A 25,405-nucleotide genomic window follows, 5' to 3' on the forward strand; every position below is an offset into this window, starting at 1 on the left:
TGAGGCTCAGCAGGAGGGTCTGGGTACGAGGGGATCTGGATGCATGATGGTTGGGCGGATGGGGAAGCAGCTCCCTGTATGGGGATCCCCCCCTCTGCAGCTGAGGAGCAATGGGTGCATGAAAGTTGCATGAGAGCTCTTGTGGCTTCCCTTTGCTTCCCCATCAGAAAATCATTTTTCTGCCAGGAAGCAAAGAAATCAGTGGGAGACATAAATTCTGTGCATGCACAGTGGTGCAGAATTCCCCCAGGAGTAATTTAGCTTAAATCACTTAGCTTAAACTTGTTCCTATCCCTAAACAAGCTGCTCTTAAACCAAAATAAAAGTGTGTCCACACAGTGGTTTGCACCAATTTAACTTAACCAGTTTGAGGATAACTGGTAGTTTGTGCATAGACAAGATCTTAAAATACAACAGAGCACTTACTTGAAAGCTGGAGATCCGGATTCTAACATAAGCATTAACCTCTCATTTTAATTTTATTAGCAATACAAGTAATGCCTCCTGGAAAACAGCTCACTGAACTTTTTCACATTCATTCTCAACACCAAAGAAAACCAGCACACTCACTCTGCTTTTCTGTTAGAGATCCCTGACACTGCCAGTCAATTAATATTTCTGATTTTCCAACAACATCCAACACTTCTTTTCCTGTGTCACCTTGCACTCTCAGAATGTAAATCAGGTGTGCTGATTTGCTACCTCTCCCTCTATTCCCCACCCCACACACACACACCAATCCCTACACAGAGTAGGGTAACATACTAGTGTAATTCCCATAACAGAGAGAATACAGTGATCACAAGGATTTGTAGATCTGAACACATACCGCTGGAGATTACATTTAACAAGTTAAGAATTTGTACTGCACATGTCAGAACTGCTCAGTTTTGCTTTATGGTTCTTACACTTGCAACGCATATGAGATTGCGCTTCTAAACAGCAAAGCATTATGGTTTCTCTACCATTCATGTGAGAACATCCCTGTAAGTTTCTCTTTAACAACCAATTCCAATTAATGCTTATTCAGTCAGGGTAACCTGAACTGATCTCACTACATCTATAATTCACACCATGCTATTCCATTCTATGTAGTCTATTGTAAATTTACTTATGTAGGCCTCTATCAACTCTAATATTGGAAAATCCACGTGTGTAATCACAACAGTAGTTATTCAGGATAAGTCAATATATGAGGTAGCTGAGATTAGAACTGCAAGTTTATAACACTTCACTATTTCTTAGGAAGTGGTAATAGCAGGAGCCTAGAAGTCAGAACTTCCTGTTTCTGTTTCCAGCTCTGCCACCAGTCTGCTGTGTGCCTTAGACAATTCACTTAATATCAGCCATGTCTATGGGTATGTCTTCACTACCTGCCGGATCGGCGGGCAGTGATTGACCCAGCGGGAATTGATTTATCGCCTCTAGTCTAGCGACCCCCAAGCGCTCTCCTGTCGACTCCTGTACTCCAGCCTGGCAAAAGGTGCAGGCAGAGTCAACAGGGGAGCGGCAGCAATCAACTCATCGTGGTGAAGACACCATGGTAAGTCGAGCTAAGTACATTATTTGCATAGCTGAAGTTGCATAACTTAGATCAATTCCCCCCCCCCACCCAGTGTAGACCAGAGCTCAATTAACCTATCTGAAAAATGGGTATACTGCTACTAATTACCTAAGCTTAAGATGTTATGTGAGGTTTAATTGAGAGTGAAAGGTTATGTAGGCTCTATATTAATAGGCACCAAAACACATGTATCCATTTCTCATTTGTTTCAGTAGTTAAACATGCAATTTTTAAGTATATACACTTGGTTCAAAGGAGATCAGAATAATAGGTTTCCATTAGCTATATCAATGCAAAGAGGTACTGAATTAAACATCACACATTTTATACCATTCCTTACCTTTAGTGCTGGCCCCTTTTCACTTGCTCTCTCACTGGCTCTCTTTCCTTCCAGTCCAAGCTGTACAAACAGTTCCAGCAAATTCATTAGTAATTCATCCACAAGGTGTTCTCCCTGAATGTTAGCAGCTATGTTAGCCAAGGCATTAATGACAGCTAAGGAACAGTGTCTGACAAGAAAGAAAGAGAGAAATTAGAAACAACCAATTCTTCGATTAAAAGGTTTGTATTTATTTTGCAACTGTTTCTCACTAACAATGTTCAACAGCAAATCTCCGTAATATTGACAGTGACAGGCACATTTTGCACATCGAGGATTTAGTGAGAATGGATGGCACACTGGGTTAATGCATTAGCGTTCCAATTCAAAAAGCCAATTAAATATTGCTTAATCGTAATTAAAATGCATTTAGTAGTCTCAACAGAGAGCAGATGGAAGCAGCACCAAAGACAGAGAAATGGAGTAAGCTAGTTGCCACTCGGTGCACCAACATTGGTGTGTAAAAATGAAATGTAATGTAATTGGTGGTCTCAATTTCATCTCTAGGAACGTTTTGTCTGTGCTGCCACCGTCACCAATTCACCAGGACTGACCATTTTTGGTATGGAAAACCTAAACCAAAACAAGATGATGTATTTCTGGACTGGAAAAATTGTAGGGAGGCAGACAGATTCAAATTAAGAGCTGCAATTAATTACTGGTATGCACTGGGCAGGACAGCGTGTGAAAACCTGTATAATGAACATGTGACAATAAGCTTGTTTGTAGTTATTGTCAATCCCTCATCCCTATTAGAATCGAATTCAAGTATTTTTTTAAAAGTTTAAAATTATAATGCAACATAACTCTGATACAAATGACCATTTCACATTCCTGAATACTTCAAAAAAATTAACTCCTCATATGACATGATGAATACAGCGCTGTGCTATGCAGTTTTATACTTCAATTTCTCATTCAAATAGGGCCTGATCCAACTCCCAGTGAAGTCATTGGAATATTTTCTATTAGTTGTAACAGGAATTGGATGGATTGCCTAGTTATTAAGCATTCTTTGATAAATTATTCTTAAGGAATTCAGTACTCATTGAGTACTGGGCCCAATCCAAAACCTAATTAAGCAAATGAAAATTTTTTACTTCATTGGTCTGTGGATCAGGTCTATTAATAGGATAGCTTGCAACTACAGCTAATGCATTAGAAGTTTTTGACACCAACTAGAATTTACCAATCAATCAAATTAATCAATCAATCTTTCAGAGAAACAAGGAAGAGGAGTAACATCTTTTACAAGCTTTCAAGCTTACAGAGAGCTCGTCCTCAGTCTGGGATGTTTACTCAGAGTGTCAGACCTAAATACAAAATGGTACAGATTGCTTAGCACAAGCAATTAACATATACTTAAAGGAACTATTCAAGGTGAAATGGCCCCTTCTCACCTATTCAGTTATAGGGAAGAAAGGAAGGGGAATTGGGGAGGAAGCGCTGTGGGAGGTTTGTCAGTGGATTACAGATTCTTGTAATAAACGATACATTTAGATTTCAGAGTAGCAGCGGTGTTAGTCTGTATCCACAAAAAGAACAGGAGTACTTGTGGCACCTTTAGAGACTAAGGGCTTGTCTACATCAGAAAGTTGCAGCGCTGGTGAGGGAGTTACAGCGCTGCAACTTTGAGAGTGTCCACATCTGCAGGGCATCACCAGCGCTGCAACTCCCTGTTTGCAGCGCTGGCCGTACTCCCGTTTTGTCTCGGGTGTAGAGGATCCAGCGCTGGTGATCCAGCGCTGGTAATGCAATGTAGACACTCACCAGCGCTTTTCTTGACCTCCGTGGAAGGAGGAAGCCTCTGGTAATCAAGCTGGTTTCCTTTCCCGGTTTGCTCTCTCGGTCCCGGAGCCAGCCAGCAAACCGCAGGGAAGGAGACCTGCTTGCTCGGGGTTCCGGGACCGAGAGAGCAAACCGGGAACGCCGCGGTTTGCTCTCTCGGTCCCGGAGCCAGCCAGCAAACCGCGGGGAAGGAGACCTGCTTGCTCGGGGTTCCGGGACCGAGAGAGCAAACCGGGAACGCCGCGGTTTGCTCTCTCGGTCCCGGAGCCAGCCAGCAAACCGCGGGGAAGGAGACCTGCTTGCTCGGGGTTCCGGGACCGAGAGAGCAAACCGGGAAAGGAAACCAGCTTCGCCGCGGTTTGCTCTCTCGGTCCCGGAACCCCGAGCAAGCAGGTCTCCTTCCCCGCGGTTTGCTGGCTGGCTCCGGGACCGAGAGAGCAAACCGCGGCGTTCCCGGTTTGCTCTCTCGGTCCCGGAACCCCGAGCAAGCAGGTCTCCTTCCCCGCGGTTTGCTGGCTGGCTCCGGGACCGAGAGAGCAAACCGCGGCGTTCCCGGTTTGCTCTCTCGGTCCCGGAACCCCGAGCAAGCAGGTCTCCTTCCCCGCGGTTTGCTGGCTGGCTCCGGGACCGAGAGAGCAAACCGCGGCGTTCCCGGTTTGCTCTCTCGGTCCCGGAACCCCGAGCAAGCAGGTCTCCTTCCCCGCGGTTTGCTGGCTGGCTCCGGGACCGAGAGAGCAAACCGCGGCGTTCCCGGTTTGCTCTCTCGGTCCCGGAACCCCCCTTGAAGCCGCCCAACAGCGCTGCAGTGTGGCCACATCTAACACCACTTGCAGCGCTGGTTGCTGTAAGTGTGGCCACTCTGCAGCGCTGGCCCTATACAGCTGTACTAATACAGCTGTAACAACCAGCGCTGCAAAATTTTAGATGTAGACATGGCCTAACAAATTTATTTCAGCATGAGCTTTCGTGAGCTACAGCTCACTTCTTCGGATGCACAGAATGGAACACACAGACAGGAGATGTTTATACACACAGAGAACATGAAAAGGCGGAAGTATGCATACCAACAGGAAGAGTCTAATCAATTGAGATGAGCTATCATCAGCAGGAGAAAAAAAACTTTTGAAGTGATAAGTAAGGTGACCCACCTGGTTTTTTTTTCTCCTGCTGATGATAGCTCATCTCAATTGATTAGACTCTTCCTGTTGGTATGCATACTTCCGCCTTTTCATGTTCTCTGTGTGTATAAACATCTCCTGTCTGTGTGTTCCATTCTGTGCATCCAAAGAAGTGAGCTGTAGCTCACGAAAGCTCATGCTGAAATAAATTTGTTAGTCTCTAAAGGTGCCACAAGTACTCCTGTTCTTTTTGCGGATAAATTTAGGATCTCTGTTCAGTCCATGATTTTTAGTGTCTAAAAAAAAAAAAGTGTTATGATGTTAAGCTCCCAGGCTCATCTTTTCAAAGTGTTTGATAGGTCAAATATAGAGTGATCACTTTGTGAAAAGTGTTCCCCCACAGGTGATGTGATGTTTTGTCTTATCAGTTTCCTGTGAGAGTTCATTCAGGAGCATAGTGATTGACTGGTTTCACTCACATAGTTGCGATTGGGGCGTTTAGCACACAGGAGGAGGTATACCACATGTTGTGGTATGCATGTGTAGGACCCATGGATCTTGAAAGGTGTGTTGATCATTGCAGCAGCGGAGATATAGCTGACGGTTTTGCATCTGTTTTTCTGGCAAGGTCTGGGGCCGTTTTGAGTTGGTGTCCTGATCTGTGGGGGACTTGCTTCTAATGATGAGTGTGGAGAGGCTGGAACATTGTTTGAAGGCCAGAAGAGGGGATTCAGAAAAGATTTCTTTCAGGATGGGGTGCCCATCAAGTATGGAATGGTAGGTGACAACTAGGGATTTGCAGTGTGTGTGCGCGTGTGTGGGTAGGGTGGTGGGATTATTTCTGTATTGAAACAGGTTCTCTTAGGGTATGTCGCTGGCTGTTCCATGAGGTGATCCATTTTTCTGGTGGAATGTCCTTGTTTGGTGAAGGCGATTTTGAGTGTGTTAAGGTGTATTATCCTGACTTTTTCCTTGGAATGATCCCTTGATATATGCATTAGCTAGTCATGCCAAACAATTTGTTCCATCTTGGATTTAGCTGTGACGCTCATTAAATTTCTCACATCTGAAGAAGAGCTCTGTTTAAGCATAAAAGCTTGTCTCAGTCACCAACAGAAGCTGGTCCAATAAAAGATATTACCTAACTCACCTTGTCTCTCTAATATCCTGGGACTAATCAGGCTACAAATGTTTTGTGACAGAAGTTGGTACTGCCTGATGCTAACAGTTTCTGAAAGAAATCTAGGCATTTCCACTATCATTCAGTGCCAACATGTCTATGGACTAAGATATCATTGCATCACTGTGAATAAATAATTGCCAGCTGCTCATCAAGAGAAAAATAAAATCACAAGTACATTGTTCATTCTTAAATCCAACTAATGGAAGTGAGATATACACACCAGTTGTTTTTAAATATTAAAAATGTTACTTTAAACAATACAGGAATAGGAGACTGAGATCTGCATATATTCAAAACACTCACCCTCTCAGAAATGGACAATTAACATTAACAAACCTGTGCAATACAACAAAGATTGAAAGAAATAAAGCTGTAATGTCTGTTGAAAAAAAGTGAAAGTACATAACAATGCATAAAGGAAGATGTTTGATTTAAACAGTCATGAATTCTAAGGAGGCAGTTATATCTATGTTACCTGTATCCATGATCCTTATGATCTTTAGTGGCAGAGTAAACAACTGAGCTTGCTTTTACACTGATTTGCTGGAATAGATTCCATACCTCCTGGTAAATATATTGCTGTAAGAAAACAAACAAAGTGGAGTATGTTGAATACAATACTTGTTAAAGGAATAAACCTGTAAAAATAAATTCTATCCAACCAAATAAACAGCTTATATAGTACGCTTAAGTATCTTAAAAATCTGGCCTAAGTGACTTCGGAGCCTAAATTCCTTTTTTAAAAAGGATTTAGGTTCCTCAGGCCTAAATAGTACCTGGATGTCCTAAGTCACTTAGGAGCTTTTGAAAGTGTTACCTTCATATTTTTTCCTCTATATTAATTGTTTTAGTATATATCTGTGGGAACTAAGATTTGCTGGAGAGGCTTGGCTTTGCTAGTTACTAATGATACTGTACAAAAAGGTACATGCAAACAAACGATTGTATAAGTGTGTGTATGTTATGAAGACAGGATAAATGCTGCATTTAAGGAAACACTTTTCAGGCTTAAACAAAGTTGACAGCATTACTTTAACTGAAGGAAATAAAGAGACAACGGTAATTTAGGGGTCTCTATAGTCTGGTTTGTTCTCTTGGACAGCTCTTCTCTCCTTACGTTTCCAGTGATAACTAAGCAGCCCAGTTGGTCAATGATGAGTACGTCAAGTGGAGATGGTGGTTGGCAGAACTTCTGCTGCAGGATCTGCAGGATCGGTTCCATCACTTTGGGAGTGTCCCTAAGTGCCACTGCAATGTGTCCCAGAGCTCGAATTGTGTGGTCAGGAATCAAATGGGCTTCCCTAACAAAAACCAAACAGACAAGCCACATTCATATAAAACATCCAGAAACAATTACACATCTAGCTCTACAAGTCGAACGACAATTTGCCTGAGAAACAATGTACACTGATGCACCCAGTAAACTGTAATATCACTTAATTTCATTTTAACCTTTAATTCTGTTTTTCCCTTCTATCATAATCAAAAGCATAGTTAGTACAAGAAACAAAACAATTGCTTTTATAGTACCAACACTGATCTGTTAACCATTCACTATAGTAGAAATCAGTAGAAAAAGATAAAAGGCTTGTCTGGAATGACTGTCAATTTTTTTTTTTTAAAAAGAACAGTCGTGGTACAGTGGGTTAAATGTAGTTTGAGTTTCCCCTGGAGATGCCTTGTCAACTATCTTAGCTTTGACTTGGCAGACGAACCTCTTAGTAGGAGAGGGGCAATTCAGACTCTATAAGCAGGAATCAATTGTGCCAAACGTTAAGCGACTGGCTTGTATGGCCCACTGAAGACTTAGCAGCAACAACCTCATTTCACTCAGAACTTCAAATAGGCTAATACTCACTGTAGACATGAAAACAGTATTTTTATCCTGTTAAGTACATAGGCCCGTCACTATTAAAATAAAGGTCCAATCCCACAAAGAAAGCTACACGAGCTGATCCATATTCCCACATGTAATCTTACTGATGTCCGTGGCATTTCACACAGGAGAAAAGCTCCTCATGCTTGGATGTCTTAACAGGAGTGGGTCTTAAGTTAAACTGACTGAAGACAGAAAAAGATTGGCATTATGCCTAACAACTGACTTGTCACTCTCCTGCGAGATGTACAGACGGTTAGACAAACTGGCCAGGAAAGCCTCAACGATCACCGGGTCTATAGTCAGGCCAGCTTTCAAGCACCTACAGAACATTAAACATAAAAACTTGTCAGGGCAGCCAAACAGCAAGAGTTATATTTTCACAGCTCACTTTAGGTGAGAGTAAGGATCCAATACCAAAACCACTACACATAAAATGGATACAATCTGAATGGTGTTCAGTCAGAAAATTATTCTTATGAAAGAATATATTCACATTAACACATATTTGACATCCCTTAAAACATTCATGAGACCCTGACGTTCAGAAGATGCTGTTCAATTATTTCATGAGTTCAGGATTCTTTATACGTTCATGCTTATTTACATATGAAATACAAGCAGGGTGAACAAACAGATTTTTTAAAAAATTAAAATTGATTTTATTTAAATTAAATACATTTTTATTTTAAAAATAAAAACTAAAAATTAAAATTGAAATAATGGGAAGCTACATTAAAGCCTAAATTTAATATAATCTACTAAAATCATATAAATAAAAAATAATATTTAACCAGTACATTTGCTGCCAAAGTTTTAAAGAAAATCAAATGGCTGAACTGGTGGCTAAGCACCTGGAACCACAGTTGGCTGAAATGTTAAAGCAGTTTTTGACAGCAGTAGCCTCTTTGGCAGGTACAAAGAAAATATTTTCAGTTTATTCAGCTAGTTCAGTTCAATGACTAGTTCATTCAAAGTTAAGAAACCAACTGGAAGTTGAAAAAGCAAGAAATCTTGTTTTCCTGTTCCAAGCTATATCTATATCTAAAAATCAAAAAACCACAAGGTGAAGAGGGTGAGATCTACTAATATTAAAATCTTGAAGGACATGGTGACCAGAAACAATTAGCTTAATTCACTAACTACAGATAACGCTTCCTTTGTCAATTAGTTTTACAAGTAAAACATGTTTTGATAAACTAATCTTTTTCCTACGTATCCAGCATGTCTGAGGTAGTTTTATTCAACTAATAAAAAACAACTTTAAAATGGTGTTTTTGTTCATTTTGTGCAATTTCCATCCAAACACAACTTAATACAAATCATGAGTAAAAACTAATAATCTTCTAGTAAATAAAGTGTCATTCATCATTTTCTAACAAAATAAAAAATGTAAACACTAAGAGCTGAATAAATGTATGTTAAGATACATAATTGCTTAAATAAATTTGAATAGACATTGTGTGCCAAAGTAAGCGTAAATGTAAATGTTCTATTTATTTAAAATAGGTTGATCTGCAATGGTTACCTACCAATGAGAATCAATTTCTTTTTAAAAAGAAAAGAAAAAAGTACAAATGCAGAACAAAATTGAAATCAGTTATTTCAACCAAGTTTTCCTACTTGCCAATTTAAATCATGTTTAAAATACAAGTGACAATGAACACTTCTCTGACACTCCTGTAGTTTGCAGCTAATTCCCTGCCCTCCAGTGTTTGTATCTGCAGAGCTGGAATTACCTCAACCCTGTTTCTTCCAGATGGAGGAAAAAAGGACTGAGGAAGGTTGTATATAGTGTACCTTCCATGGCATTTTAAATATCCTTGACAGGGTGGCCCAGCTCACTGTCCTCCCAAGCACCAGACGGTGGATGGGGAGGGAGGTAAACACGGTCTCTTATAAGCACCCAAAAGGGTTCAGGATAAATATCTTTTAGGAAGAGAATAGGATTAGGCTGTCCTGCTCCTGCTGAAGTCTTCCTCTGTCCCTCCATCCAAACAGCAGCTATTCCAGACTGCAGGGGCAGATCTTGTGTGGTTTAGAAAAATGGGAAGGTGGTGACTTTCCATTGCCTGAGGTTACAAGCATTTACCAGTGCATCTGCTCCAAGAGAGCTTACTGTGCCAACCTCAGGAGGCAACAGAAGCCTACTTAGCACTCTGGAGGTCACTAGGTGGAGTTAAAAGGTATGTAAAGTGGCCCAGTGGCTAGACAAATACTTTCCAGCTGTACAAAAGGAAGCAGGGACAATCTAACACACTCTGTGTTACACAGCTTCTCCGTTTAATTGATCGTAATGTTTGTCCACTTCAGTGAAAGAAGTGCCTGTGTCTTCAAATTGATAAGTTAGTCCTTCAGTGTTTCTAAGCACAATTCTTACCTGCAGATGTTGTCTATGGCAATGTCTCGAAGCTGTTCATACATGGATGGTTGACTTTTCTTGCCAGGCATGACATTTAGAGTTGACTCTGAATGCTCATTTGTTACGCTGATTTTGATGTCATTGCCACCTACTAAGAACAGAGATGGAGCATAAGAGACAGTGTCTTTTGCTATATCTTTCCTTGAGTTATGTACACATAAGTAGAGAAATACCTGGCGAGTGAATGCAAAACAGACTAGGACACAGGTGAGAGAGAGAGAGAGAGAGAGTGAGAGAGAGAGAGTGGTGCTCTTAAGAAGTTTGGTACCATGTGAAGCATGGATACCAACATGAGCTATAAATTTATTTCATTACTCAATTCACTTTCAGAAATCTCCACCCTTCTCACTTTCCATGGTGTTGAATATTGCTTTAGTATTAGCTAATATCATTTAATTGGTAGTTTCAAAGCAGAATACTCAAACTTAACATTAGGATTTTTCAAATCAAATCTGCTGGATGTGAATAATCAGTAAACAATTTATTAAACTGATTTTACATTGCCTTACTTTTAATATTTGCATCTACCTTAGTATCTCTAACACTCTGTAATACCTTGAGCCAGATTCATTCCTGGTGCACCTCTGAAGTAAACAAAGCTACAGGAGGGATTAATTTCCCTTTGCGAGTTTTAAAGCGTGGTTATAACCTAAAAGAACTATTGGGTAAAAATGAAGTCGCCTACTCAACATATCGGCTCCCTGTTCACCTTCAAGTCCATGTTACTTATTTTTCTTGACAAAACAAGTTTTCACTCCTGTGAATACTGCATAGACAACAAGGCTATGGAAAAGCAAGCTATTCTACCTTGGGCATGATTAACAAAATAGCCATCTAAATTTTAGCTGCGGACTCTTTACTAGCTGTGGCACTGTAAGAGGCAGAAGGAGCATAGATTCACATTCAGATGCAGGGATATTCTGCAGGACTGGCAGTTAGGGAAAAAAAAATCAACATTCAATTTGTAATTGAAAACTTCAGTATGAAAATCCTGAAGAACAAATAAAAATGGAACTCCATGTCGTCAGTGAGTCGCTTTTCAGAAAGTAATCACAGCAATATCCAATATGTTCAAAAAAAAAAAAAAAGTTTATGATTAAATTTTTGGTGGTCAGGGAACTTATGAGTCATAACACTGGCTCACTCGTCTATACACCAAACGGTCAAAGTGTGTCTTGAAATATACTAGCATGTAGCAATGAGCATACACTTCTGCTTTCCAACTAAACTGTCTGATTTGTGGTTCTCATCCTCCCAAACCATCCCCAACTTATTGGTCTGTTTCATCCACCTAACAAAGACTGAAAGCAGCCCAAGGCAGCTGGCTGGCAACTCATGCTGCACACATATTGCATATAAGAAGCGGTGGGATTTGCTGCGGGGGGGAGGAGACGAGCATCAATCTTCCTAGGTATGAAACAGAGGATGGATGGATACAATTCTTTAGTTACACTTCAAACTATGGACTAACAGATGAAAATCGTAACCAAGATGTCACAGTAATTTTCAAGAACAGGCTTAACATCTTTAGACATGACACAAAAATTAGACCATTTAGAATAACCAACCAAAAAATTAGAGAAACTAGGCTATTTGACCAACATGAACACACATTTGTTGTGCCTTCTATTATAATCTTGCTAGTTTCAAGTGTCATACTTTTCTGCTGATATTTGTTCATAGATATACAGTAACTTCTCACTTAATGTTGTAGTTATGTTCCTGAAAAATGTGACTTTAAGCAAAATGATAAGTGAATCCAATTTCCCCATAAGAATTAATGTAAATGGGGGAGGGGGGAAAGAGTTAGGTTCCACAGAAATTTTTTTCACCAGACAAAAAAAACTTACATCCCACACACACAACACACAAACACACACACACCATTTTAAACAGTTTAATACTGTTCACAGCTATGATGATTGTGAAGCTTGGTTGAGGTGGTGAAGTTAGAGGGTGGGATATTTCCCAGGGAATGCCTTGCTGCTAAATTAGTGGTTCTCAAACTTTTGTACTGGTGACCCCTTTCACATAGCAAGCCTCTGAGTGCGACACCCCCAATAGAAATTAAAAATACTTTTTTATATATTTAATACCATTGTAAACGCTGGAGGCAAAGCAGGGTTTGGGGTGGAGGCTGAAAGCTCACGACCCCCACCTCCCACAGGTAATAACCTGGTGACCCCCTAAGGGATCCCGACCTCCAGTCTGAGAACCCCCTGTGCTAAATGATGAACTAGCATTCGGCTGAGCCCTCAAGGGTTAACATGTTGTTGTTAATGTAGCCTCTACAAAGGCAGCAGGAATGGAGGGGAGGGTAGACAGAGACAGACACACCCCTTGTGTGTGGGAGAGAGAGAGAGAGAGAAATGCACACTGCCCCTTTAAGTAAGTTGACCAACTCTTAAATGCTTTGTCTTTTTAAGTGGATCAGGAAGTTGAGACAGCAGCTGCTGCCCCAGGCTCTTTCTGTCTCTCTCCATCCCTGTCCCACCCTGCTCTATATGGAGAAGAAGGGGTAAGTGGGGTGTAGGAGCAGATAGGAGGGGGACACCCTGACATTAGTTCCCTCCCCCCCCCGAGCAAACAGGAGGCTTCGGAAGGAGCTCCAAGGCAGAGGGTAGGAGCAGCACATGGCAGTAGGGGGAGGGATAGCTGTAATTGCTAGCCTGCTGGCAGCTGCTGCACAGAGAACTTAGGGGAGTGGGGAGCTGATATGGGGGCTGCCAGTCCACCCTGGTTCCCAGCCCCCACCAGGTGGCTGCAACAGGCTGCTCTTCCTGCAAGCAGTGGACAAAGCCGGCAGCTGCCAAACAATGTTAGAAGGGAGCATTGCACAACTTTAAACGAGCACGTTCCCTAATTGATCAGCAAGGTAACAATGAAACAACTTTAACTAGGACGACTTTAAGTGAGGAGTTACTGTATATACTCTCTCTCTCTCACACATACACATATTACAAATTTAACACCTTGATACCATTGTGGGTCAGAGGGGACACTAACTGTTTAAGAGAATGAAAGTTACTGAAATCATGACAGTATTAGGCAAAACTGACTTTGCAGGGTTGAGAGAATAGGATGCAATGGACTTGGTTATTTCTGTATTGTTATTGCTAGCTCTATGACATCAGGGTGCATTTTTGCATGAATTTTTTTTTGCATTCCCTCTCTTCCTCCAAGAGGAAACAAATAAACCCAACCCACAAATAAATAACTTGGTAGAAAATGAAAAAACCTTTAAGTAAGTTGTAATAATAAAAGGAAATTTAAGAGCAAATTAGTGTTGTTTGTGGTACACCACATGACTGGACCATAGAAGGAGCTAATATTGCTTTCATTTACCTGTGTGATACTGGCTGTGGTACTTGTAAAGTTTCACTAGCACTGGAGAAGGAATAACGAGGAAGTCCCTCAAAGACGGAGTGACAGAATGAACCACAACAGGGAACCTCTCACACAAACGACCTAGACCCTAGAAGAAAAGAATTCACGCATTAGAACTTCTAACTTTCTTGCTGTATAATTTAAATTGTGCGCTCACGGCTTTAAAAAAAATAAATCACTGCTGAGGGATTTGTACTCCAGTGAAAGAATATTTCAAACCTTTGATCTAAGGATCACTCTGACAGCATGACAAGTAAGCAATTTCTTGCTCTTTTCTTCCCAGGGGTTTCGCAGAAGATAGCACCTAGTATAGCAAATGAACAGGCTTCCCTGGAAGCGGAGTTATGGGACAAACACATTTTAAAGAGCCCTGAGGAGTAACATGTCTTTGCTATTCCAGTCCTGATTACAGAAAGACAATTGTGGACTGGTTTTGCAAAGTGGGTAAGTTTCCAACTAGAATGACGCTGATAACACCATACTCCTTTTTCCCTTTTAAAAATGAATGTTCTGCTCCAGGATAATACCACACTGATAACCCTAAAGGATCACAAACATTTATCAACAGATCATGGGCAAGTTTTTGCACACTAACCTGCCAATATAAATAAACCCTGACCTGAAAAGAGATCATCATAGCAATGAGAAGGCAGGTCAATCTTTAGTACTTTTTCCATATTGCCCTCTGCACAGACTGCCAACAAAGAGATTAATTAATTCCAAATGTGGCAGGGCCTTTGTGAATAGGACACCTCACTTTCTAGGCTGGTTTGCGTCCTATTTAATTAATTTCACGCAGGTTACTGAAGCATCATCAGATGGTCTCAGGTTTTGACCATTACCAACCTGTGTTGGATTTCAACTACTAAACAAGAGGTGAAAGGTTTCATATCTCGACTAATCCCAGGAAACAGCCAATCCCACTACATTTTTTTTAATCGGTCAGGTAAAGCAAGTATGAACCCAGGGTTCACAGAAATAAATGGCTGGTACAATAACTTGTTGACTGCGTCCCACAAAGAAAATCTGAGCTAAGTAGATTCTGGGAAGCACCACTTCACTGTGGTTTCAAGCCCCTAAAATGCAGGTGTAGAGGACACTGGAAGCAGTAATATAACCAGAAGATGAGAAAACTGTTAAATTAGTCTGTAAACCCCCAAGCAATTTTACTAAATGATTGCTGAAATCAAAATACTCCTTTTCAATCCTTTAAAGACAGACCTGCAAGCAGCAGATCAGCAGTGGCAAGTGAGCAATGATGACTTTGCTGGAGGTCTTGGACTGCAGCTTTTCCGACAGCTTGATGCACAGGTTTTCTGCACCTTTGTTCCAAAAGAAGGAAATGAATAACAGATCTGAAGAATGTATGTGAATTTATTAGCCTAGCTAGTATCATGGGCTTACTGAAGACCATAGAACAGGTAGGGAATTTGCTGGATCCACCTATTCCAGAGTGCAGAGATGCCGAATAATTTCAGTTTTACAGAACGTTATCCATGGTGTTTCAATTTGGTTGGCTTGAATGGTTTAGGAGTCTTTAAAACTTTGTTGGTAACATTTTGGTAAAAAGTTTGGCAATCTGCAACACACAGTTCTTTCAAATATTCTGAACTGAGATAGCTACAGGTCTCAGACAGCTTGCGTTTTTTTTTTTTATTTGATAGCCATCTACAGGTATTTAAAATATTTAAACAAATGTTTAATAGATCAGTGGGCAGGAGTTTAAATTTAAAAAAAAAAAGGAGGAAAATGTAGGTAAGTATCAGGACAAGCTTCCCGACAATGATATCTACGAAAAAGCGGAAGCATCTTTTTGAGACATTCGTGGTCTGGATGAACTAATGGGCCTTTTCCACATGATTGCTATCAGTAATTTTGCAAGATTTTTAGAAGATCTTGCATGTCCATGCCTATATTTCTGATATTGTAAAGTTACATTTAACAGCAATATATGCAGTATGTATGAGATTTAATGCAAATATCACTTTTAGGGGGATCTTTTCACTCAAGTTAGAGTATCCCACTTAACACAAACATAGTATGACCTTAAGTCAGGAAAACATCCCTATTCAGGAAAACACTTTCCTACTTTAAAAGCATATAATTAGGTGCTTTCCTGAACCAGGTCTATATTAAAGAGATATTCAGAATGATTTATAGCAACCACAGTTAACAGATTCTGCATTATGGAGATGTCAAAGCCTCTCTGTAGGCAAGGATGAATTTAGATTTGCACTTCATGGTGCAGTAACATAGTGCATTCTCCCCAAACTTACAGAACTTATTCTCTGAATTCAGAAATTTCTCAGAAAATCCTTTAAGTCAGTTAACCAGCTTATGAGTTACAAGCATTTTAAAATGACCCTTGCATTTTTCTGGCAAGGTTGACTTTCTCTAGCAAAAAAAATTCCTGAAGATTATCATTAAATGTATTTTATGGCAAGCATCATGTAATAGAAATTATCCTTCACCAACTATTGACAATGGAGAATGAGTTGTACAAAACATTTCTGCAAGACAAAAGACATTCTGATGAGACAGAATCATGTATTTTTCCACCTTGCTCATCTTTCACAGCCCACACCATGAGATCCACACAGGCTGCACTAGCCTGGCAACGCAATTTCAGAGGGCTCAGTTCATTGTGTAGCCGATCTACATCATGCAGGATTTTCTGAAGCTCTAACTGGCTGCTGTTGAACTGTTCCAGCACAAAATCATGGATTTCCTTAACAAATGAGTTTGGAAGATCTGCAGGAATAAGAGGGAAAATATATTCTAGCAGAAAGAAAGTAACTGTGCATATACATGAGAACAATCCATTTTTATATTACATATAAAAAACATTATTCATAAAAGATTTCTTTCCAAATGAGAAGTAAAAGTTCCATAGGAAAGACCATTGGGAAATTAACAAGTTGCATGCTGATTGTCCCTCCCTCTGGCAGATGTCTACAACAGATTAAATAATTACATTTTATAGGGCAACTTTTATACCAAAGTGCTTCACAAACTGTATAGCATACAGTCAGCACCCATGAAACACTGCACCCTTCCCAGCCATTTGGAGCACAGCATTCAATGCACACAGTGCTTTATATTCTCCTCCATCATATTACTTAGCAGAAAGTATATTAATATAGGTACCGTACCTTTCATGTAGTATAACGTGTCCCTTAACATTTTAAACTGGGCAAGGTACAGAGGGTCACTGAATGTTTTATAATAGAGATCTGCATTAGGACTTATCTGTAAAGGTAAAAAACAGCTTTAAGTTTCAAAAGGAAACCAAATCATGTTTTCCTGTGAAATAGTAAACTCAAGAAAAAAAAAACCCTTATTCAGGTCAGGTAACTGTCAGGGCTGGTCTAGACTGGGGGTGGGGGGGGAAATCGATCTAAGAGACGCAGCTTCAGCTACGTGAATAGCGTAGCTGAAGTTGAAGTATCTTAGATCGAGTTACCTACCGTTCTCACAGCGCGGGATTGACGTCCGCAGCTCCCCCTGTCGACTCCACTACCGCCGTTCGCATTGGTGGAGTTCCGGAGTCGACAGGAGCTCGTTCGGGGATATATCGTGTCTAGATGAGACGCGATATATCGATCCCCAAGAAATTTATTGCTACCCGCCGATACGGCCGGTAGTGAAGACGTACCCTCATTTTCTATATTAGAGATGTAACTGTGATAACTGTTACTATTTACATTATAATCACACACCACACGGAAAGGGTTTTGGTTTTTTTGGCTTCACAGTGAATCAGGATGCCAGCTATACCTGTTCAATGCATTAAATAGTACTTAGCTATTCCATCTATTTAAACACCACATACTGTAACAAAATTCTCCGTCTAATGAGAGAATCCAAAATCATTTTTAATTGGAAAAGCAGGAACGGAGACTACAGTTGTTTCCATCAAAACCTATGTTTTGCACTAGCAAGAAAAGGCTGTAGACAAGAGCATAGTTCTTTTCCATAGCTGAAAAAATATGAGTCTGCTATAGCTCTGAACATACATTCAGCTCAGAACAGCTCTATGTCTAAAATTTTTGAGACCACTAGAGGTGATGTTGATAGAGGATGTTGTGCAATTGTAAACAGTGTGGGCAATCATCTAGCCCCATAAAGACTTGTATTCCATGCAAAATATGTTGATTGAAAGTAGTCATTCACTGGGTCAGAAGCAGCTAAACTTGAAGGAGGACATCTTGAAAATACAACAATCAGAAACTTCCAAGCCGAAAACAATGAAGAGCAGACGAAGGGCAACACATTTTTGTTTTGTTTGGGAACTGAGAATGAAATACATGGGAATTAAATTAAAGGCCTTTACCTAAGTTATACCTTAAAAAAAAAAAAAAAAAAGCTTTTGATTTACTCTATTTAGGAAGCATTAACAGGCTTACACATCCTTTCCATGTAAACAAAGCAGAAACAAAGCAATAATTACAATGGTGAGGTGTAAGACATTATAAGACATTATAAAGTATTATAATCAGCAACTCTCTCTATTTAACAGGGTATTACCATATTATAGGATGAGCATGATTACAACAACTATGACATAATTTCTAGTGATTTTATTAAAACTTGAGTGAAATATCTGATTATGTATATCTGATATCCGCCAAATGTTAATAATAAAACAAAAAAAATGGACAGGTGTGCTGGAATTATTTCCCCTCCCCCCCTCAGATGAACACACTTTGTCTGGGTACTGAATAAATGATATCCAAATATCTAAGTATCTTAGTCTGTTTTGCTGGGTACATAATTGTTGCATTAATTATTCCATTACTATCATCTCCCATATTTGTTAACCATTCTTCTACAGGTGGACTACTTTTCTTTTTCCAGTGAGAAGCTACGAGTAGCCTAGCAGCTACTAGCAGATGGGAAATTAATAATTTGTTTTCTTGTGTGACCATTTCCACTGGGAAGCCCCAGGAGGATTAACAAGGGATCATTTGGTAATACATATCCAACAACTTGTGATATGTGGTTACAAAATGCATCTCAATACTCTCTAATGACTGGACAAGTCCACCACATATTAAAATTCTTTGGAAAGAGATTTTATGCATAACTAGTTTCAAATTCTCCATGTTGAAGTACTTAGGACGCCAATGCTGCAGGGGAATGTGTGTTTAAAAAACCAATATTTCCACAGATTTCTCATAAGTTAATGGAAATATTTCTACTGGTCTTAGGCTTTGAAAAGACTAAATTCTTATGAATCAAAAGCATAAACCAAATATTAATTGAGTGTCCCTTATCATGTCCCTTATTTTTATTCATTTTATGTTTAGTCATCTCTTACCTTTGATTTCACAATAGTTAGGACTTTAAAAACCATGTGGGATTCTTTCTAAACATTTCAAATGGTAAATTAAATTAAGACATACCTCTGCAACTTCATCTACAACTGCATCTAAGTTTTTGAGAACAGAATCCCCAACAATCTGTTTCACCTACACAGAAAATTTTTGTGTTATCATTGGCATTATCTTGGTAGAGAGTTTGTTTTACAGTCACAATTTAGGCTGGCCAAAGAAAGCACTAAATCATTTGAATATTAAACATCAGACTAAATTAAAGCAGCAAAAAGTTATATAGTAATTTCTATTATCATCCTCTGTATTATCATGGTGCACAAAAGGCCCTGAGCAATTACACAAGATGTGCCCAGAAGAGCCACCAGGTTCTGTCATCAGATGTAGTCCCAATAAACCATCCCCACTAGAAAATGGCAATGTTCTCAAGTTTCAAGTTACATCAGATTAATTTGCCTGTGAGGTGCAAACAAGATGGCTTTGCCAATGCAAACATTTCAATACTAACTTTACTACTTTAAATTACTAACATTTCATGAGCAATATTAATCAACAATATTAATCATTAAGCCCTGATGTTAATAATAGCATAGAAAAAATATCCTATTTATATGCTAAAGTAAACACAACATGGACACAACCTGTATATATACACATATATCACACACCCACCCACACACCTTACATTGCCTAATTACACAAGGCACCTCCTCTTATACACCCGAAAGCTGCTCACTCTGCAGCTTACACAAAATACCCTCAACTGCTGTGTCTAAAATGAGCACATAGAACCCAGACCTTAATGTGATCTTTAAATCAGCTCATACTGTACCATGAGCAGCAGCTGGCGGAGCATTTCCAGTGGAATATCGAATTCCTTGTTACTAATACCATTAAAGAGAGGAGAAACTGAGAAGCTAGAGCTGATTGCAGAGAAGTAATAATCAGGGTCCAATGCACTCCCGTCAGGTAGGTAGGACCCTGCAGACAAGAACACAACAACTGTAGGTTATTCAAAATGTTTATTGTGTTCTTTGTTAAATGTGAAGGAAGACTCTGGGGCAAACTATGGAAAAAAAAAAAAAAAGGTATTTTCATCTTAACTTTCGATACGGTAATGGTCTATCCCTGATAAACCATGAAGGGCTTAATTCAGTTCCCACTGAAGATGAATCAATCTATAACAACTATAATAATTGATATCCATCTCTAATCTAATGCAAACTACGACAACAGATTCAGACATTTGATACATACAAGGTTAGAGAAGAAATTCTGTTCAAAATATTTGCATTCATTTTGTAAACAGCATTTGGTAGGATTTTGCTCAACTTCTGCAGTATGTTTACTTCAAAAAACCTTCTGTGCACATGATTTTGGAAGGAAATGTAGAAATACTGGCTAAGAAATCAATGAGAAAATCTTGCAAAACTGCTTAAGTTTAAAGTTATACTATACCTTCCATCTTAAATAGAAACCAAGATACTGTTACAATTTGAAGGTACAAGAGAAACCAATATATAGTTTTAATACTAGAGTACACTTGTCATCAAGAAGCCACGTATGAACTTTTGGCACTCCATTCCCTTTCTGGCATCACAATCTTGCTTTTTGTAACTCCTCAGCTGTGTGAGTTAATAGAGTGCTTTTCTTGTGATTAACTGACTTTCAAAATGTATTATTTACTGATGAACTAAAAGTAATTTTTGTCCCGCTCCTGTGTCTTGGATAGAATAAAAACAAAGGCCATCAATTCTCTTGCTTCAGAAAGTAAGACTATTACAAACTCGGGTCAGAAAAAACACAAGCAAGTGTGTAATTGTCTAGGTGCATTATGGGGGATAATGCAAGGTTTATCTGCCTTTGAAGCATTTGACAGAAGCTAGTGCTGAAAGCAAAATACCTAAGTAGAGGGACTATTGGTCTGTTCCAGTATTTTAGTTCCTATGGTTCAGAAAGGGAGCCCCTAAGAAATTCTACATACATATAGCCCAAACCACAGTGTGCCCCATTCATCTACATTCTTCATTACCAGCATAAGAGAAGAATTCTCATACTCCCCCCTTTCCTTTTTTTAATCCAAACGTGAATACCTGAGCTGGAGAGGTGCAGGTGGGTATGATGGGTTGTACAGCCTGACCTAAGACAGGAAGAAAATAAATGAACTGCCCCGTGACCAGGTAATTAGACCAGCCTTCCTCTGAAACCCCTGTCCAAACTACTGATCCTGAAGGGAGAGTCCTCCAGAAATAATTAATAGGAAGGACAGATAGGAAATAAAAGGGAGAAGACAAACTTAAGCCCAAGTTGCCCAGGAAAGGGAGAACACCATTCAGTCAAAGGCTGGGAACAGCCCAAGCAATAAGGTCCCCAAAAGGGCTAAACAAAGCCAAAAGACAATGAAAGACCCAATAAGTACAGAGCTCACTCTCCTCCCGCTTCATCAAGGTTATCAATTTATTTTTTCAGTTCTCCAAGTGGCCCACTCATCTCATTCACAGCTGGAATTTAACCACTTGATTTCAGTATCCATAGCAATGAGTACATACATGAGTCAGTCAGTCAGTATAGCCTTTCAAGATCTCCCTTTTGTGAGTTTTAACTTTGACTTTTCCATGACAGTTCACAATTTTGGCATGCCAAAGTAAGACTTCCTATAACCTACACATGCCAAATTTATTTCAAGTAAGGTGCGTTACTTTGGGCTTAGACAACTTGCCATCAAGCAGGATTCAAGATTCCAATCCTCAGTCTGCCATTTTAGCTGTACATTGAAGTACAATATAAAACATTTGTTATGTAAAGTTATTCTGCCTAATCTTCTAAACTATGTTTTGCCCCAGTGTGATTAAGCTCTCTAGGACTAGGCATAGACTGCTTAGCAGTCAGAAAACGTCTCTCTTGGAAGCTAGACAAAAAAAAAATTGTTGTTGGAAACCAATATTGCTGGAAATAAAGATTATCCAATAACTTGTTAATGCAAAATGTATCAGAACTCTATAACATACATGCTAAAGAATTACTACCAGCGACCCTGAAGACAAAGAAAATGCACAGAGGTTTGGGTTCCCTAGCCTTCCTATTGGTAAAAAGAGTGATAAAACATACACTGCTCTTTGGCAAAATAGTAAAGACTGGAAGCTGAAGGTTTACCTTCAAAGTAATGAATGGTAGATCCTCCAGGGGAGCTGGGAGGGGGAATTCCACGTTCAGGACTGACCTGAAAAACAAGACAAGACAATAGTTGCATTTTATCATTAAAGGCCGGTGAAGCCTTGAGAAATCTAAGATTATATGGACTCAAATATATTTTCTCTTTTAAAAAATGCATATTATCATTAACATAACCAGAAAGATGCTGATGAGTCCCAAATTCTTACTGAAGTCAATGGGAGTTTTGAGTGTTTAGTAATTCTCAGGATCAGGCTTGAGTCAGGCCACAATTTCAAATACAAAGGGGCACTGATGAAGAAGGGAGTGAGTGTCCTGGTTAACGGAATGCAGTAGTTATCAAATTCCTGGGGTATATGCCCAACTCTGCTAATACCTCATTCTGTGATTCTTGGCAGGTCATCTGAAGTCTGACTTTCCAAAGGGGGTGCACACTTACAACTCCTACTGAAGCCAAAGGGCATTGTCAGTGCTCATCACCTCTAAAAACTCAAGCTGTTAACTTCTCTGCCTAATCTTCCCATCTGTTAAAGAGGTATGCATTATACCTGCTACACAGGGATAGTGTGAGGCTTAATGACTGCAAGTTCTTTGAGATCTTTTAAGTAAAAACTATTAATATGGAGATAGCTAGCTTAACTGTCATCAATTATTCTGTAGATCAGGGAGAGCTGAACAACTGAAAAAGAGAGAAAGCTTTGAATCTGTTCAAGTACAGCACTGAATGACTGTCAGCGGACACAATTTTGAGCATCTTTTAATTCCACCAAAGAACAGAAAAGGGCTTAAGCACTGTCTTCATTGTAAAGGTGGCCACACAAACCTGTGAGATGCTGGACACACTGCTGGTCTTTCTCTTTAAGGATCCTTCTTGACAGACCGTGAGCAGAGAACTGGGAAGAATTGATCTAAAATCATTAAAAGAACGTCTGCGAATTCCTTCAAGTTCTTCTGGGACTCTCAGGGAATGTGGAGGAGCTTTAGGGAAAAGCTTTGAGAGGAGAGACTCTTCTGAATTGCTGTAGCGACCAAATGCTCGTGAAATTCCAATCAGGCACGGGACTGCATATTTGCACAAGTATTCTGGAAAACAAAATTAGGTCATGTATCTTTCTAACTACAGTATACCACTAGCAGCTTATGACTTCCTCTTGCCAGCTTTGCTACAAGCTCACTAAAAGCATTGAAGCACTACACACATCACAAAGCCAGACTTCCATTATTAGAGGAAGAAAAGCAAATTTATATCATTAAGTAAATATGTCTTTTCAGCTTAGCTCAAAATTTACCAAACAGCATACAGACAAAAGACAGAATGCTCTCACCAATTATGGACATTCTGTCATCAATTACAGGCCAAATGATGGACGCTAGTTATATAATACACCTTTTAAAAAGAATGGTGGTGAAGGTTAGAGAGCAAGTGAAGTTCAGATGATGCTAAAATAAAGATGCAACATCAATTTAAAAAACTGTTCCAATACCTTTCTCCTGGTTTTGTGGGGACTGGCACATTCCCAGCAGGAACTGCATCACTTGCAGAATTGCCTCTAAAACCTACAACCACCAAGGAAGACACAAAAACATTCTTCAGTCAACACTTTAAAGCTAGCACATGCCAGATCATTACATTAAGTGAAATGAAACTTTCAGACATTTATATTGAACATCACATATTTTAAATTGAATGGGTTTTTGATACTGTATGAAACAAAGATGTGTTTCTCTCTAACTCATTTAACTAAAGAAGCCTCCTTAACTAAAGTAATATCCTAAATCAACTTGTAAGCATTAGCATTTTGAGAAAGCAATATCTCCAACTCTGGTATAAACACACTAATTCTAAGCCACTTGGCTTTGTTATGGGCAACGTTTTTGGGCTCAAACCTCAGAAGACATGTGTGAGTAACTTTTGAGCACCACTGGACTACTCACAGAAGTAAAATTATTCAGCTGCAGTGTTTATGTGACCGCGCCCTTTGTGAAGAAAAGCAGCCATGGTATCCTTTATTTTAAACCCTTTTTGCACCTTTTTGAGACAGTTACTTAAGCAACAGACGTCTCAGGGCTTGTCTACATCAGAAAGTTGCAGCGCTGGTGAGGGAGTTACAGCGCTGCAACTTTGAAGGTGTACACATCTGCAGGGCACCACCAGCGCTGCAACTCCCTGTTTGCAGCGCTGGCCGTACTCCTGTTTTGTCTCGGGTGTAGAGGATCCAGCGCTGGTGATCCAGCGCTGGTAATCCAATGTAGACAGTTACCAGCGCTTTTCTTGACCTCCGTGGAAGGAGGAAGCCTCTGGTAATCAAGCTGGTTTCCTTTCCCGGTTTGCTCTCTCGGTCCCGGAGCCACCCAGCAAACCGCAGGGAAGGAGACCTGCTTGCTCGGGGTTCCGGGACCGAGAGAGCAAACCGGGAAAGGAGACCAGCTTCGCCGCGGTTTGCTCTCGCGTTCCCGGAGCCACCCAGCAAACCGCAGGGAAGGAGACCTGCTTGCTCGGGGTTCCGGGACCGAGAGAGCAAACCGGGAAAGGAAACCAGCTTCGCCGCGGTTTGCTCTCTCGGTCCCGGAACCCCGAGCAAGCAGGTCTCCTTCCCTGCGGTTTGCTGGGTGGCTCCGGGACCGAGAGAGCAAACCGCGGCGTTCCCGGTTTGCTCTCTCGGTCCCGGAACCCCGAGCAAGCAGGTCTCCTTCCCTGCGGTTTGCTGGCTGGCTCCGGGACCGAGAGAGCAAACCGCGGCGTTCCCGGTTTGCTCTCTCGGTCCCGGAACCCCGAGCAAGCAGGTCTCCTTCCCTGCGGTTTGCTGGCTGGCTCCGGGACCGAGAGAGCAAACCACGGCGAAGCTGGTTTCCTTTCCCGGTTTGCTCTCTCGTCCCGGAACCCCCCTTGAAGCCGCCCAACAGCGCTGCAGTGTGGCCACATCTAACACCACTTGCAGCGCTGGTTGCTGTAAGTGTGGCCACTCTGCAGCGCTGGCCCTATACAGCTGTACTAATACAGCTGTAACAACCAGCGCTGCAAAATTTTAGATGTAGACATGGCCTCAGAGTGCACATTGAAAAATTTCAGTGAACTCTACCTGTTCTCTAAGAGTGGCATCCCTATAGGCAACATCTGACAACAAAGTCACCAAGCAGAAGCTGAAGTTTTCTGCAACTGGAAGCATGCCTACAGAAGCGAGGA

At 40.4% G+C, this 25,405-nt stretch overlaps 1 protein-coding gene across 3 annotated transcripts in view; it reads right to left on the bottom strand.

Annotated features, from left to right (window-relative positions):
• PI4KA (phosphatidylinositol 4-kinase alpha) overlaps positions 1-25,405 on the bottom strand; it is a 93,907-nt gene that overhangs the window by 58,674 nt on the left and 9,828 nt on the right. The window contains exons 4-18 of one of the 3 annotated variants that reach the window (XM_030583519.1): positions 25,302-25,390; positions 23,706-23,778; positions 23,045-23,304; positions 22,204-22,270; positions 19,883-20,031; positions 19,123-19,188; positions 16,870-16,966; positions 16,277-16,468; positions 14,939-15,039; positions 13,676-13,805; positions 10,289-10,418; positions 8,135-8,230; positions 7,150-7,333; positions 6,508-6,611; positions 1,905-2,073 (exon numbers count right to left, since the gene is read on the bottom strand). In XM_030583519.1, the coding sequence (XP_030439379.1) occupies positions 1,905-2,073; positions 6,508-6,611; positions 7,150-7,333; positions 8,135-8,230; positions 10,289-10,418; positions 13,676-13,805; positions 14,939-15,039; positions 16,277-16,468; positions 16,870-16,966; positions 19,123-19,188; positions 19,883-20,031; positions 22,204-22,270; positions 23,045-23,304; positions 23,706-23,778; positions 25,302-25,390 (1,907 nt within the window). Of the gene's footprint in view, positions 1-1,904; positions 2,074-6,507; positions 6,612-7,149; positions 7,334-8,134; positions 8,231-10,288; positions 10,422-13,675; positions 13,806-14,938; positions 15,040-16,276; positions 16,469-16,869; positions 16,967-19,122; positions 19,189-19,882; positions 20,032-22,203; positions 22,271-23,044; positions 23,305-23,705; positions 23,779-25,301; positions 25,391-25,405 lie in introns of all 3 variants that reach the window. The other 2 variants (XM_030583518.1, XM_030583520.1) reach the window with 2 other exon arrangements.

This window comes from Gopherus evgoodei, chromosome 13 (assembly GCF_007399415.2).
Source record: "Gopherus evgoodei ecotype Sinaloan lineage chromosome 13, rGopEvg1_v1.p, whole genome shotgun sequence".
Classification (NCBI taxonomy): domain Eukaryota; kingdom Metazoa; phylum Chordata; order Testudines; family Testudinidae; genus Gopherus; species Gopherus evgoodei.